The sequence below is a fragment of the Struthio camelus genome, chromosome 7 (assembly GCF_040807025.1).
Source record: "Struthio camelus isolate bStrCam1 chromosome 7, bStrCam1.hap1, whole genome shotgun sequence".
Lineage (NCBI taxonomy): Eukaryota > Metazoa > Chordata > Aves > Struthioniformes > Struthionidae > Struthio > Struthio camelus.
In genome coordinates, this window is record NC_090948.1 from 201,520 (window position 1) to 217,642 (window position 16,123).

Sequence of the window (16,123 nt, forward strand, 5' to 3'; positions counted from 1 at the left end):
TTTGCCTATATTTTTAAAAAAGTCTTCTGTGGAATTCTTTGATTGGAATTAGCTCCTGAGTTGAAATTTAAATGTTGCCTGCACCTTTTGAAGATTTAACCAGTCCACCCATTGAGATTGTAATCAGTCACCAAGATGTCAGCTCTAAAAGCAATTAATGTTATATTCATTCACTTTGGTCTTCATAAATACAGCATCAACCTTGAGGAACAGCATGTGAATCCTAATTTTGATGAGAAGAGAACAGAGCATTTGTGTGGACCACGCTTAGGGGGCTGGTGGATGGAGCAGTTCAAAAAGCCTGCCAGAAAATAGCCCCCAAGTTGTTACTTTTTCTCAAAAGTAGGAGTTACCACAGTTGATCCTTCACTGAAAAGAGAAATCCAGAAATACTGTGCCGCAAACTTCATTTCCTAATCTTTCATTTGTGTGGATTTATTCTGATAGTATTTGTTCCTACAGATTTCCTTGTTTGCTTCAGGAGGAATGATTCCTTTTCCAGCAAGTTGTTACTTGATTTATTTGCTAACGTTTGATAGGTTTTAATTTTCTGTAATATTTATATTCTAAAGATACTGTAAACATACCCCCAGATGGAAGTTTTGTGTGGTCTCCCCTGTAACTGGTCTTTGCATGTATTATGTCGTTGTTGATTCTTAACCTCCAGCCAGATCTGAGCTTTGTTTTTCTTCTGTTCCTTCCCTGTTGGGAGGCAGAGCTATTCTCCACTGTTTTCAGAGAATGCATAAATTTTTCAGGCATAGTAAGGTATGAAAGAGTGCCTGCTGGTGTTTGAGCTCATGCGTACGTTTTTATTTGCTCGAAATATGCATGTAAGCAAATGTACTGTAAGTGGCAAATACTGTCAAAACGTATCACTCCAACTTTTTACTGTAACGATCCTACTTTCTATTACTTGTAACTTGATAGATTTTACCTATCCTCACTGAAATTTTCCATTCCACATGTCTGCCTCAAGCCCCTTTTTTTCCTGAAAAGTTCCACCAAATCTAAGGTTACATACAATTCCATAGTATTAGGCTGGAATATATGTTTAAATACTCTGGATCAAGGATTCATGAGGATTTTAGTTTGAGTATTTGTATAGACAGCAATAGCAAGTATCCTTCCATGGCAGCAGTAGGGGGGAGGCTTGCTTCTATTTCAGTCTTCTCTTCTCCTTTGGAAGTAGTGTGAACAAAAATAACCATCTTAAGATTGCCAGGCATTGTTTTAACTGAGACGCCTTTATGGCAGAGTGAGAGAAATCTGTATTAAGTTCCAGTTCTTTGCCTTTTGCCAAATGCCAACAGATTTTTGAGCCGTAACAAATTCTGTCTGTGTATACAGCCACGGTGTTTGTCATTTCATCATATTAGCAGTGCTACATTCATTTAAGTTTTACAAGATCTCATCTATTTTCCAGGCATAGGGATGTTAAAATGACAAAGGTCTCACTGAGCAATTTGATAACAGCGCATAATGACTGATGAATGGAGATGGTCTCTGGCTTTCTTTACTGCTCCATAGGAAACCAATTGTAAAGTATCTGAGACATGTGTGATTTAATAGCTAGAGCTTTCCGGAAGTGTTAAAATCTCACCTCTTTTTTTCACTTAGAAGTTGCATGATGTATCAAGATGATTCCTTTCTGACTCAACTAGTTCTTGTTTATTCCAAACATGTATCTCTTTAATACCTCTATGAAGCAAGAATCTGCTGGAATGGAAATCAAATTACAGTATCATAGGGAAAGTTTTCTCATTGCAAAGCTAGCAATGAACAACTTTTAAAAACCCCAATAAAGATATTTTGCAACTTTGACTTAATTAAAGTGGCTAATATTCAAACATCAAATTCTAACCCTGTTTTACTTTTCCAGTTAATAAGCTAATACAGTGGGATTTTCAGTAAGAAAGTAGGATGTGGAGTGTGATTGTTCGCATGATTTTAGTCTGTATCATGTTCCTTTTTATTTATTAAAAGTGGCATATTGTACATTAATGCTTCATAGGATCCAGGGAGACTTATTGAAATACAGTGCTTGGAATGTGAATATGAAGTCCAGAAACTTGGCACTAAAATTATGACTTATACCAAAGGAGTTGTTGAGGTATGTTCTTTAACATTAACTTGGAGAGAAAAATGTAAGTTTTAATTTTTTTAACATGGAAAGTTGCATTGAACTCGTGTGTCTTAATTTCTGAGCAGCAAAATGGAATTATTTTAAACTTTATATTCTTTCCAACTGGGCTGCCAAAAAGAGTACGGAGAAAAACAAGCAGCAGTCATGTGCTCCTCCCGTAAGCGTTCAGTTTGAGAGAAGAGGGTCATAAATATGTTACTTCACAAGAAAGAATTTGGACTGAGGCATGCAAAGACAATACTCTGTTGTTTTCATATTTTACATTTACAGGAGGTGTGTTAATGCATATTATCGGCGATACCATACAAATTCTTATTTCAGAGAAATGGCAGGTTATTCCTGAGCAGTTGTCACATGGGTGAGGATTTTCTTAGACTTCTAGAGTCAGATGACTCGGTTACGATTCAGAGCGTCAAAATTAGGAGCCCAAAGTGACAATATTATGAATGCGATTAGTTAGGTGCCTTCAGTGAGCAATTTAGAACGGCTAATAGAGATACCTAAAGTTCCTAAAGTAGAAACAGTGAGTATGCCACATGGAAATCAGTAGCGCTAGTGCATAAAGTTAATCTTATCGATAAGTGTTCTTATTTTGGGATGCAGAAATGCCAGTCACCTTTTGTGTTTTCCTGTTTTACATCTTTTGTATTTTCATATTTTCATGTATCCTTCAGATTATGAAAGCGTACTAATACCCTTAAATAAAATATAGGACATTTAGGTATTTCTAAATGTCCCTATCATGGTGTATGCAACTGTTTGTTGGTTTATTTATTGTGTGATCTCCATAAAGAACTTAATAATTAGTGTCTGCTTACAAAAGTAAGTATTTGCTTTCAAATTTAATAGGAACATAGTTTAAATGACAGTATGTCAAAACCTGTTCATAATACTTTTTCCCATCGCGCGCTGCATTTGTAGCTTAGTACCTAAACGAGAGGGAAAGCCCTCTCAATTCACAATTATCAATTTCTGTTTATCATGAAAAAGGGGAATAGCTGACAGACCTCTTCCTGAAATGTGTAGTAGCAGCATGGAGTACCTAAAAGAAATTCTAAGAATTCTTAAATTCTTTAAGTCTAAGACTTAAAACAAGCAAGCAAGCAAGCAAGCAAAAGCATGACTTAGAACTAGACTTGCCTTTTGGGGAAGTCTCAGCAATCTGCAGGCTGAGGGGTGACTTTCTGTGGAAAAGCAGCCCTCAGATTAAACTTTGGAGGAATATACAAAAAGTCATATTTATTACATGCAATCTATGCTAAGTAATTTTTCACTTGCATAGGCTCAGCTGAGATTGATAAAAACTCTGGAATTAACCTTGCAACATGCAGTTCGACTGGGAGATCCCAATGTAATTCAGGTTGTTTGTACTACCCAGTGGAATCTGTGCTTACCGCTACTCCAACACAATTTGCATCAACATGTGCGAAAGCCGTTGGTGTCAGTGGCTGATGTCCTGGAAGAGATTGACAGGTAACTCTCTATGCTACATACTTTTTTATTTGTTACTCTGAAAGCTGTGATGACTGACAGAAAATATGGACTAAATACTGGGCTAAGCCATCTAAATGTGGCGTCAAACTCACTTAAAAGCCCAAGCTGTATGATACTAAGCGTCTTTGAAAATTTTCCAGTAGCTAGTAATAAACTAATGTGTATATTGTGTACATTTCCTCATTCCTCATTTGAAACTGGGTTCCTTTCAAGCAAAATCTCACTTTTTTTTTAATGGCATTCAGCAAATATTATAGGTTAAGTTAGGAAGCAAAAAATACTGTATGTACTCAAAATTATGTGAGAAAATTGCAGTGCTGCAGTATGAGTAAATATGCTTGAATATGGTCTGGATCCTGGTATTAACATGACTTTTTCTGGGTAAAAACATACAATTAAAATTGATTTTTTGAAAAACATCAGGGCTTCTGCATTATGTATCAGAAGAGATGCTCCTTGCAAGACAGCATTTTCTGTATCTTCTGTGATAGCTGTTTTAAGTGAAAGACCTACTGTATTAGCAAATAATTTTTTTAGATACTTTCATAACCATCTGAGACATTTCCTATTATAATGCCCCAGATTATGCTATACTTAACCTTAAGCACCCAAATAATTTCACCTTTTTTGTCAAATTGAGTGGAACTAGTGAGCCTAAGTATGTGACTCTTAATTAAATTTGGACCTATACTTAGGCTGCTGATTGCTAAGAAGAAAGATCCTAACTGTTGTGGTGGAGCTACTGTTATAAGGGACGTAGGCTGTCATTTGAGCAGAACACTAGGTAGCTTCTGATCAAGGTATTCACAGAGTAATGGGGACTATGTTTTCAATATTTTGAAAATACAATCTTTTAATTTTAAAAAGAAGAAGCAGAAGCCTGAAGAAGCAGCTGTACACTGGCCATATAAAGTCCCTGTTTTGTATTTATATACTGTTACTGAGGCATTTCTGAAACTTTGTAGATAAGGAGTACAATGGCAACATATGTGGCTTTGATATCAGTCATTTGTCCCTATCAATTTGCCCATCTCATCAAAGCCCTTCATTTTGGTTCCGGTTGCAAGAGGAATTGTAGCTACCTTGGTCAGCAGCATAAAGGCAGCACGTGCGGCTCGGCCAGGTTGGCTCTAGCGGGGAAGCACGTGCGCGCGCTCTGTGACGTGGCGTCGCATATCCCGGAGGCCGTGACAACTTACCTTTGTTCTGGTCTTCGTGACATGGCTTTCGTTTCTCTGGTTTCTGCCTTCTGTCGGGAGATCAGCTAGAGCAACACGTACAGCCCCACAGCTGCCGTGAATAGCCTTTTGGGCAGGCCGCAAGTAGGGAGCGCAGCGCGCCTGAGGCTGGAGAACGCTGCAGACGTGCCGACTTCGTACAGTGGCTTCAGCAGCATCTGGGCAAAGACACGGCCTGCAGCGGCTGCGTACACCTGTAGTGAGGTGAAAGTTAGAGCCGTGCTTTGGAAAGTGCTGAGCTAATACAGTCAGGACTAGATCTTCAGAATTACTTCTCTTCTACTTAAAAGTCATGAACAGAGAGTGAAATATAAAAAGTGAAAATGAAAGAGACAAGTCAGTTAAAAAGGGCGTGTCTTTTTGCACACAGGAGTCGCTTTTAATTACAGTCACACTTTTGGGTAATTTTTAGGTCTAAAGAATTCTACTTTGCCTCATTACAGCAGATTACATGTGAGTTCTTATTCCTTAGCATGTTGGTTTTGTTACGTTGCCAAGTTCACATGGAAGTTGCTCGTATCGAAGAAGATGAAGATAGAATTGAGGCTGCCATAGACCATTTGCAGAAGGCTATACGTCTGGATAACAGTGGGCAGTATCAAGAACATCTAAGAGTGACTTTTAACCGCCTTTGTTTGTGCGCTATGCTGTATAGGTCCCCTGAGCGTCTAGAGGATCAGGCAGTAATGATGATTGAACAGGTAATCTTAAAAGAGTAAACTCAGTAGCTGAAATAGAGTTTGCTTATCAAATTCAGGTAGAGGAAAGCTGTTTAGTAGATATGCTTATTGGTGGAGCCAACATCTGCTTGCTTTCAGTAAATTAACATTATTTTGTTGTCCTGACAAGCTCTATGACTTCCGTCTATGCTGGTCACACTCCTTCACGCTCTGAATATTTAAAGGATGGGATAGAGGATTTCTTCCAGTTATATTCCAAGCTCGTTTTTGCCAAAAATAAAAATGAACTTTTAATGTGCCACAACTTTCATCTACAAAAAAGGCAGCTCAGGTATTTACAGTTTTGCCTGTTCATAGTTGTCAACAGTTAGGATTTCATTGCATGGGACAATTTTTTTTAATAATGATGGAGCAGTGGCCAGAGAACTAACCACCCTTTGAATAAATCAGCATTGTGTCAAACTTACAATGTGAATATGAAAGCACAAATGCTAAATAATATAATCTAATGTCTCAGTAAGAGTCATGATCCAGAGTTATTGCATCTAATTCTGTTGTGGTGTCTCTGCACATGAACAAAAGTCATAATGGCAAATGATTGTTAATTGGCTAAAAGAAATGTCATCCATATACCAGTTTTGAGATATACACAGAAATTAAGAGGTATTCACTGAATTTAAAACACAGTACTGGAAGGCTGCTGGTAAGATAGGTATGTTATCATTAGGGCAAAGAAATTTAAAGTTTAAAATTTTTTTAGTGCAAGCTTCACAAGGAACTTAATCTGTTTAATTATATCTAATAAAAACACTTAGACCTCCTGTAACTTCCGCCAGCTCTGGGTACACTAGGAATTTTGATATTTCCTGGTAACGTTCAGTTATTGCACCACAGATTAAAATACTGTATTGTTAATTTCTAAATAAGTATTTTTCTTTATTTAAGGAAGTATAACGTAATGACAGGTTATACAATGAAGAGTACGCTGTGAAGATCCATAAGGAACATGAACAATACTTAGCATTCAGTTACTTTTGAAGTACTCCTGTCAAGAACAACTTAAGTTCTGTGGTCACTTTCAACAACAATAGTACTGTAGAGTGAGTGATGTGTAAGGTTTTCTAATTTTCTACAACCAAAAAGTACCAAATTGTATGATCTACATTCTGGTATATTTAGTAAATAAGGTATCTAAGTAGCAATTTAATACAAATATAAGTACTGTTATAATAGATGTGAATGTACCTATAACAATTCGCTCTTTTCTTGACACAGGCTAAAAAAGGAAAGCAGAAGGATAATGTGAGGAAAAAGAGGTCCCTTCTGGTAAATGCAGGTCTTGCACTAGCTCCTGATTCATTTCAAATAGTCCTGGATAGTGAAAATGAAGCTAAAGGTAATATGTGTGTGTGTGTGTGTGTGCGCGCGCGCGCAGCTAAAAATTATGACACCTGACTGTGACTGCTGTGCCCAGTCTTGGAGGTGGGTCGTAATAGCTAGCGGCAATGCACAGAGAGAGTTATGGTTCTGGGTGGAGTGACAGTTCCCAGCGCTGTGGCAAAGTTTCTGTTGACTTCGTTAGGGGCTCTTAAGATTTATGCCATAATGCTATAAGAGGAAAGGCTTTTGTTTTCCCCTTGGAGCTCGGCTGAGCTTTATAACACTTTGTGCTGTAATGTTATTTTCTCTTTGGGCAACTCCTGAAGATGTTCTTACCCGATGTCATTGTTAAATAGTATTTCAGAAATTTCCCCTCATAATACTCCGTGCTAATTACATACTACGCTGTGTATTCTTTATATATTGCGATTGTCTTTCTATTCTAATTTGTTTCTTGGTTATGGATTGCGCACAGAGATTTAGATAAGAATTCACACTTTACTTTCTGAAACATGGATTCATAATTATTTGCATTCTTAATGCCACAAACAGCTTAATTTTGGGGCTCTAGAGCCTGTTACTGAAGAAGAGTCAATAGGGAACAGATTCTCCATGTTGCTTGATCTGTTTTTTTTCGTATCTTGGCGGTGTAGAACAGGTATGGCCAGTTAACTAACCTCCAGAGTATTTGCAGTGTGCTCCCAGTTTAGAGATTACGCTGGGGGAAGAGGAAAACTGCAGACGGAGTCCTGTAGCTGCCAAAGCGGTCTGCTGGGTTGACAAAAGGCCGTTTTGTTCTCTCATGCCCTCTCCATTCGGGCCCAAATGCTTACCCCTTCCTGTTCTGACTCCAAGCTTGATTAGCTAATAGCTTAAAAGTAAGAGTGTTACATACAGAATGAGCAATTCCACTTCATGCTTTACGTTGAAGTACGTGAAAATTATTTTGTTTAAAAACATTTTCACAGATGGATTTAGGTCGTTAGTACTGGACATGTACGACATAAGTGAGTTGGACAAAACTTTCCAGTAAACATATAATAAACTTGCTACATAAATTAAAATTATATAAATTAAAAATAAGCTTTGGAAATAGCAAATACTGCCTGCTGATAAAGTGCAGGCACTTTATATTTATGCAAAGAAGAATTAGTATATGTATATGTATTTCTACTTGCTCTTAAATTTTGACCGCTATAAAATTACGTCCAGACTTTTTCAGAATAACCTTTGTTATATGCTAGCCTTCTAATGTAAGTGGTTAAAATTCTAATGTAAGTAGTTAAAAGGAGTGAGATCATTAAAAGATAATTATTACAATACCTTATCTCTATTTGGTAAAACTTTTTGTAAAATTTTATTTTGAAAGATTTGACAGCTCTTAAGGCTGTCAGACAGTAAGATTTTTGCTTTTTCATGACATTTAAATTACAACCAACTTACTGAAGAAGTGAAAAAATATATAAGCAGCTGTATTATTAAAGTACATAGGACAGTGCATCAGATTTGTAGATTGTTTTAAGTTACATATTTGCATACGTACAGTGCTCAGATAAATACATCAGCATTTCATTCTTTTTTGATGCCTATGCTTATCTTACTTGAAGGAGTTGTCCCACAGATCCAGAAAATAATATGCTTTTTTAAATCCGCAGTTCTTTACCCTACAACCTTCTGTGATATCAATGTCATTGTGTATTAACGCTAAACAGTTTCAGTCAGTGGATCTGGGAATACAGTTACGTAAGACAACCCTATCATTAGCTGGCTAATATATCGCAAAGTACTTTGAACAAAAATAATAAGAAACTATACCTTCCCCTTTTCATTTTAAGTGAACATAGTTAATATCGGTGAACCTGCTTACATATATTTTAATATCAGAAATTCTTATATTTCTGTGTATTTATTGCCATTACATGGCAGATTATTTATAGAGATCAAATTAAAGTTTACTAAGTTTAGGTTATGTCGGGGACTATAGCTTAGAGTCAAGGGAATGTCCAAACTCATCACATTTTCCAGTCACACCAAGTTACGTGTATTCTAATACAGAGCATCTCCTTTTTGTTGTTATGCCACAAAAATGATCTTTTTTTGATGTATCTGTGTCGTTGGAGCCCTTTGCTACCTTAAGACCCAGCTCACTCTTTCCTTGCATCTTTTTTCTGTCCCTGTTGGTTATTTCTCTGTTTAATATTTTTGCCCAAATAGTTGTATCTTGTTGGTTAAGCATAACAAATGTTGGTATTCTAGAATTAAAAAAAATACCTTTAAGACCTATGAAAAATGCATTTGAATGAATCAGTGTTCTTAAAATACAGCAAGAACGTCAGCTTTGATTGTTACTAAATCCATTTCCTGTTGATTGGGGCTTGAGTAGAGCAATCCGTGTCCTCCCAGAAAAGTGGCACTTTGGATATTTTGGGGCCTAAGAGGTGTAAGTCAATTTCTGCACGTGACATTTATACCTGAAGAGACAGAAAAAACGGAAGAGAGAGTGATGTGGGTTTTGTTTTGTTTTGTTTGTTTGTTTTGGGGAAAGCTTGAAGGACCGAAAAAAGGGCTGGATTTCAAATGGTTCAGAAACTAGCTCTGAATGAAAATGAATTCCCTTCACGTGAATTGTTTCAGCTATAGTATTTCAAAATTGCCTTAAATGCTTTTTTTCTTTCTTAAGTGTCCTCAGGTAAAAGTAGGAGTCAGATAAGTTACCTCTGTGCGAAAGCACAACATCATATTAAAAGTGTGGAGAAAGCTGATGGACATTTGAAACGCTCGGGAAGTGAAAATGACAAAGAACGGTAATTACCACAGAAAAGAATTGTCTCTTTATGTTTTGTGTAGAAATGTGTAAAATAAGTAAGAGTTCTTATTGCAGCGTTTAAGTTACTTGGACATAACTTGTGAGAGGCTGAACGCTTCAGTCAGACCTGGCAAAGCATCTAGCTTTGTGTCTGAATAGTTCCATTCCATTCACATAGTAGGCATAATCATGTTCTTACTCTTCTTCTCTTCTCTCTCTCACATGCACATAAAAACTCAGCTATCCTATTGAAATAAACACACAGACGAATTGGGGGATTAAAGCTGGAAGACTGAATAACTTGATGTGCAACTGAAACATTCCTGAAGTGTCTCTTCATGCATGGTCACTGCATGCTATGTCTTTTTTGTTAACGAAACCATCTTTTTTTGGTCCATATTGAGAGCAGGAAGAATTCAATTGTAGGAAAATCTCAGTTTTCTTTTGAAGTATTTATTTTATTTTATTATTATTAAGAAGGCAATGCTTCTCTTTTTGCTACATGTTTTACTAAACATTTCTAGGGCAGTGTACTGAACTCTAAACTTGTTTTCAAGAGGCATTTTGAAATTGTCAACCTTGGTTTTGAAATGGAGCATATTAATTTTAATTTAGTGTACTTTATTCTGTAAGCGGGAGAGTTAGGGCTATACCACGAACAAGTTTTGAAATTTCGGTATAGTTATTATCCAACATAACCATTTTTCCCCCTCTTCATAAGCCAAAAGGATTTTTGATTTAAAATGAATAAAATAATTAATGGCTCTATTCCTTCTGCATTTTAAGGGAAAGCTAGACTCCAGTTTACTTATGTTATCTTTGCTACTGATAAAAGTGTCTTACATTTATTAACACTGCATAATAATTTTTTTTAGATTTATGTTGGCCATTATAATTGACATGTTTTTTAAGGGATCCTAAAATGTAGAGAATAATTCTGCTTATAAAATAATTGTATGCATCCTTTTTCTTTGATAGAATTAGACTTTGGGCAGATTTGGCAAAAGTTGCACGGAAGCAAGGAGTGTGGGATGTCTGCCGCACAGCATGCAGATTTTGTCTCCTGTATGATGAGACTTTGTTTAGGAAGGTAACAAAACCTAAAAAAAGTGAGTGACCAAGTTATTTTGAACGTTCTAAAAGGAACATTTTTCTCATTTATTAGAGTTACTTGCAGGAGTCAGCCATTGTGTCAATACAGCGTTCCAACTGTTAGAACACACATTTTTTTCGGAAAGTTTTTTTTTTTAAAGAAATTTAATTCTCAGAAGGCTGCTTTCAGAGTACAGAAAAGTTTAGGAAGGAGATTTGGAATTATCCGTTTTCATGATAACTCAATGGGAATGTTATCAACTGATGCTGTCACACCTAAGCTTTGGGCCTGTGCTATCGAAAGTACTTGTGTTTATGGATGATATAGAGGGGTTCAGGAAGGAAGATCTAAAGTTAGCGTGAAAAGAAGCAAAAGGATCTGACAACACTGAAGCGACTCTGCCGTGAAATTGTAAGGAAGGTTTACCATGAGGGATATGGAAAACAGCAGATACGAAAGAGCTTCCATGAGAGATGAGCTATGTACCCAGGGTTTGATTCTTCAGTTGTCCATATTCATATTTTGGGAGTTATGGCGTTTTACAGACACAAAATTAGTATTTGGCCACTGTAGTCTCTTCATCAAAGGTAGTCTTCCTTTATGGGCTGCTTTTCTCTTTATTGCTGTATATGTTGCCGGAAAGTCAACCTCATCTGTGATTTAAGCACATTGAGCTTTTAGCCTCTACTATTGCAACATGTCCAGTGCTCCACTTCCATTGAAATAATAAAATTGAACTAGAGAATGTGGGCTATGTTCATATAAATGCAATTTTTGTATGAACATTGTGACTGGAGCAAGTTATTTGCTGCAGATATTGAAGTTTAAATACAGATAAAATCACAGGTAACCAATATGTTACTTGTGGAGAATGGGTTTTGAGTGCAATAAATTGCAATACCTAAAAAAAAACCTGAGTGAAGTGATTTAAAATCTGTGTTCATTAACTCTTTATTGTGAATTTACAGCTATATAAAGATTTTTTTAATTCTAAAATTAAGGTGATTTTTTTTTTCTGATTTACCTACTAGTAATAATAATGGAACTTTTTTTTTAGTACAGAAGAAGAAGAAAGCTAGTACAGTTGTGGATGATGATCAAGGTGGCAGCTTGCCAGGGCAATCATTACTCAATCCTGCTAAATTCTTCTCTTTTGAAAGAGATTTACTCAGAATATTAGCAGAAATAAGATTCATTAATGCGGAGGTAAATGAAGTGCTGTCATTCGTATTTGTTTCATTTAGTTGTAGTTTTATGCATAATTCTAGCCATATTCATCTTAAGGCACTAGAACTTTGAATTGGGTTATGGATTATTTTCTATCTTCATAGGGACTAAAAGAAAAAATAGTTTGATGAAGCAACTTTATAAAAATACTCCAGAAGGCTAACTCTAGCAGTAGTTTCACTATGAGTAGTGAAAATACTTTTTTACGAAGGATTTTATTGCAAATCTTTGACACCTGATGTTATATTTCTGGAATCTTAAAGTTCCAGCAAAATAAAAGATTTTTTTTTCATATTATTTTTCCTAATGGAATAATTTATTTAATAAAATTAACTGTAAACAACTGGAAGGTTATGAAGTATTTTACATTATATTTCTCATGGTAGATTTCTGTATGCCCGCACAGAATCTGAAAAAGCATTCTGTATTTTTTCTTTGAAGAGATAGTGGCACAAATAATAAGGCACAGTCTATTTTCAGAGTGATAAACTGGATTAAAAACATATTTCTTTGTATCTTTCCAGGCAACTGTTCATTTATTAAGATTGCAGGGAATTGAACTGAACGATCGTGCTGTACCTCCAGAAGGTGCAAGCCAGCATCCTGCAGGATATGTTCCAAGTCTTCCTGAAAGTGATGCAGAATGGAAAACATACAGGTGTTTTTATTCATAACAAGTTCTAGGACTTTTAGCAGAGTGTTTTATAATCACACATATTTGATAGTTTCGAAAGTTATTTCTTCTTAGTAAAATTCATGGTCATCACATGGTCCATTTTTTAGGTAGGAAGGGTGGTGGGAAAAGGAGGAGAACCTAAACAAAAATCTTTGGAAGTCATTTTTCTTTGGTTTACTTTCATTCTGAAGCACGTGTTTTATCATTCAACATTTATTTCTCTGAAATGAGAAGCTAATATCCCAGCCTTAAAAACTAAAAATCTGTAATATATTTAAACCATGAAATTCTATATTTAAAAATGTTTCCCCAAATCAATAAACTCTTTGTATTTCCTAGTAGCTCCTATAACTAGCTATAATGGTATCTGAGTACCTGAGTAAACATGTTATGAATTACTCAAGTTTGCAAAACTAGTCTGTTCCTTCCAATCAACAGGAATGAATAAGGGAGAGGAGGCTATAGCAAGTTTCTTTTTTTTTCTAGTCTCACGCTGTTATTTGTTGCTAACGAAGAGGGGGAGAGACTTTTCAAGATGATATTTAAACTCTTTACTGTTTACATTCATTCTAATATTTGCCGTATTGTTATAGTGGCCGTCATGATATAGCAAATAGCAGGATTGTCAGCATTGTTTGCCTGAGCTGCGAAATACAGTTAACTGGACGTTGTCTGTACATTATTGAAGATTAAGTAAAATTTCTCTCATTGGCTGCTTGGAAACGTTGAGTAAACCAGGAAAAAGTATAAACCAAGGGACGTGGAAGATGAGCGTTCTGTTCCGAAACTGGTCTTTGAGCTTACCCAGTTTACTTGTTGTGCCACTGTCTCTTTTGTCAAATTAAAGTAAAAACTTACAGGAGAAAAAGCATTTTTGTCTGTCACTATATATGACCCGTGCAGCTGGTGACACAGTAATACTCTTGAGTCAGTTTGTGCTTTTTGGTTTCGTGACTTAACCGTGGCCGTTCTGCATGGTCCGTCAAGATTCTATTTTAAATATTGTTTTTTCTAAATGATAGGTGCAGGATATATCTTGAAAATGGGTTGATACATAAAAGAATACTATTGCATAGGCTATAAAAATATGTTATTCTATTAAAAATTAACATAGTGTTTCAGAACATCTGGCTATGTCTTTGAGCGTAAGAAGACATGCGTTTGTTAAGTGAAAAAGACACCTCCTAAACACTTGAAAGGAACGCCTTACTTGCATCTGTATTCAGTTAAAGCTCTGTCATAGGTATTTAATGATTTCTAGCACTAACGTGTGGATTCATGCACACTTTATAAAAAGCACTGTGGATAAAGCATGAAATGCAGATTATAGCTACTGCTTTTCTAAGCTAATAGTATTTGAGTGTCAGAGACGGATCATTTTATGTGGGTACTAATTCCTCTCCTGATTCATCTCCCTGTCTAAGTATGTTAATAGACAGAGATCTAATAAATGCAACCCACAAGTCATTCCAAAAAATATTTTTGGTTATCGAGATACTGCTGCATATCTAGCCTTCTGATACATCTATTCCAGTGCTGAAATTTTGGAAAAATAGCTTCATAATATTAATTTTATAGTTTATGGATTGACTACTTATCCCAGTATGCTATGGAAAATTTCCAACGTGCAGCCGAAATAGGAGAAGAGTTAAATGAAGCCTGGATTGTTCACAATGCTGCGGTGTACGTCTTAAACTACAATAAACATCTTATCACTTCAGGAAGACAGAGGGAGATTCTTGAGTATCTGCAGACTCTTCTTAGAGCAATCAAGAATGTTGGGCACACTGGGTGAGTAGATAAGGTTGCTTATGAACGTGCTCTTTTTTTCTGAAACAAAGATATGAATTCAAAAAATATTTTTGCAAACATTGTAAATCACTCCGTACTGTTGAGTAAATGTTATTGCTGTCTTTTATTAGAAGTATGACCTTGATGTATGTGGGATATTTCAGATGACAAACTCCGTTTTGTGCTTTGAGGAAGAACCCTTCTATACATTCTTTTCTTGATATTTGTTATAAACTATGTTAATTTTAGACTAAGACTTTTGATTTCCCTTTATTGTGGAGCAGCAACATGTACACGTGAAATAGCGTGTTGTTGACCTAGTCAAAAAGAATCAGGAAAGATTTCTTTCCCTGTGTCTGTCTGCAGAATAGCTTGGAAGGTATTTGCTTGGCTGTCGGTTGCTCTGAAGTTGACTCTGCATTGTTCACTGTAAATATTTCTGCTCGAAGTTAGTTACTACTGGTTCTGAAATCTAAAAGAAAGGAGAAAAAGAAGAAAATTAAGAGATGATGCCCTATAATTGACCATGAAAATGGAACTATAGATTTCACAGTGGTTTAGAGAGAGATCCTGTTCTGCGGTGGTGGGGGACTGATCGCTTGTTACAGAGCGATGCTGACGTCCAGGTTCCCAGCGTGGGACCGAATCCCAGACGGTGACTTCAGTGCTAGGCAAACTGTGAGAAGCAGCAGCAAAGAATACTGTTGTAACAGCGTTGTAGAACAAAGCCTAGAGTGCAGTTTGTGCAAAGATGAAGACTAGTAATACATATTTATTAATTCTGGTATTTATACTAGCATGTCATAGAGTCAGCAATAATCTCTCAATCATATTTTGGTTTGTGTTTCCTCAGACGAAAATTCTGGTAGTTCCAGTTCAGCAGCTGATTCTCGTGGAAAATAATATAGTATTATAAATAAAAAACGTTTTCACATGAGGGCTTTGGTTCAGATTAATTTATTAGGAAAGAGCCTTTGCTATCATGCATAACAACCCACTATTAAAACTGAGATTTGATATTTTTCCATGTCTGACACAGATATGAACACTTTTTTTTTTTTCTGTGAGGAAATAGAAGTTTCAGTTACAGAAAGACCTGAGAAGAATGTGATGCAAAACATGAAAGCTGTGCTTTTCTATGTCTGACATTTATAACTGCCTCTCCAATGGGGTAATTTCTTGGTAACACCCAAAATTTTGCTTTCTAAGAAAAATCTAGATTATAAAGTAATGCTAATGACTTTATTACTTCCTCTTGTCTTGATCTGATGCAGTATGCACTTCTGATTTTTGTTTTCTTTTCCAGAAGTCCTGTAGTTTTACTGATGTTATGTAATGCTTTGGCTCGAGGCTTAATTCTTTGCTGGATTCCAAAGCCAAAACTTGCTGAGAACAAAAAGATAGATGCAGCAACAGACAGAAATAGAAAGGCTGCGGCAAAGGGACCCGAGAAAGCAAATGTCATCCAGTTTTTGTCAGTAGATCCCAATGGACTTCCTGATGTCAAAGCAGCCTTAGAGGTACAAAGTCCTCGTTGTTGCAGTCTTTTTTCGTCTGCTGTCATATATTACACTACATATAAATTTTAAATC

General features: G+C 36.1%; 1 protein-coding gene across 1 annotated transcript in view; it reads left to right on the plus strand.

Moving 5' to 3' along the window:
- The window catches only part of CFAP46 (cilia and flagella associated protein 46), an 80,750-nt gene that overhangs the window by 11,006 nt on the left and 53,621 nt on the right, over positions 1-16,123 (plus strand). Inside the window, exons 10-19 of the mRNA XM_068951319.1 lie at positions 2,015-2,113; positions 3,429-3,619; positions 5,351-5,579; positions 6,834-6,954; positions 9,619-9,742; positions 10,723-10,853; positions 11,895-12,043; positions 12,589-12,722; positions 14,319-14,531; positions 15,838-16,051. Of these exons, the coding sequence (XP_068807420.1) occupies positions 2,015-2,113; positions 3,429-3,619; positions 5,351-5,579; positions 6,834-6,954; positions 9,619-9,742; positions 10,723-10,853; positions 11,895-12,043; positions 12,589-12,722; positions 14,319-14,531; positions 15,838-16,051 (1,605 nt within the window). The remainder of the gene's footprint in view (positions 1-2,014; positions 2,114-3,428; positions 3,620-5,350; positions 5,580-6,833; positions 6,955-9,618; positions 9,743-10,722; positions 10,854-11,894; positions 12,044-12,588; positions 12,723-14,318; positions 14,532-15,837; positions 16,052-16,123) is intronic.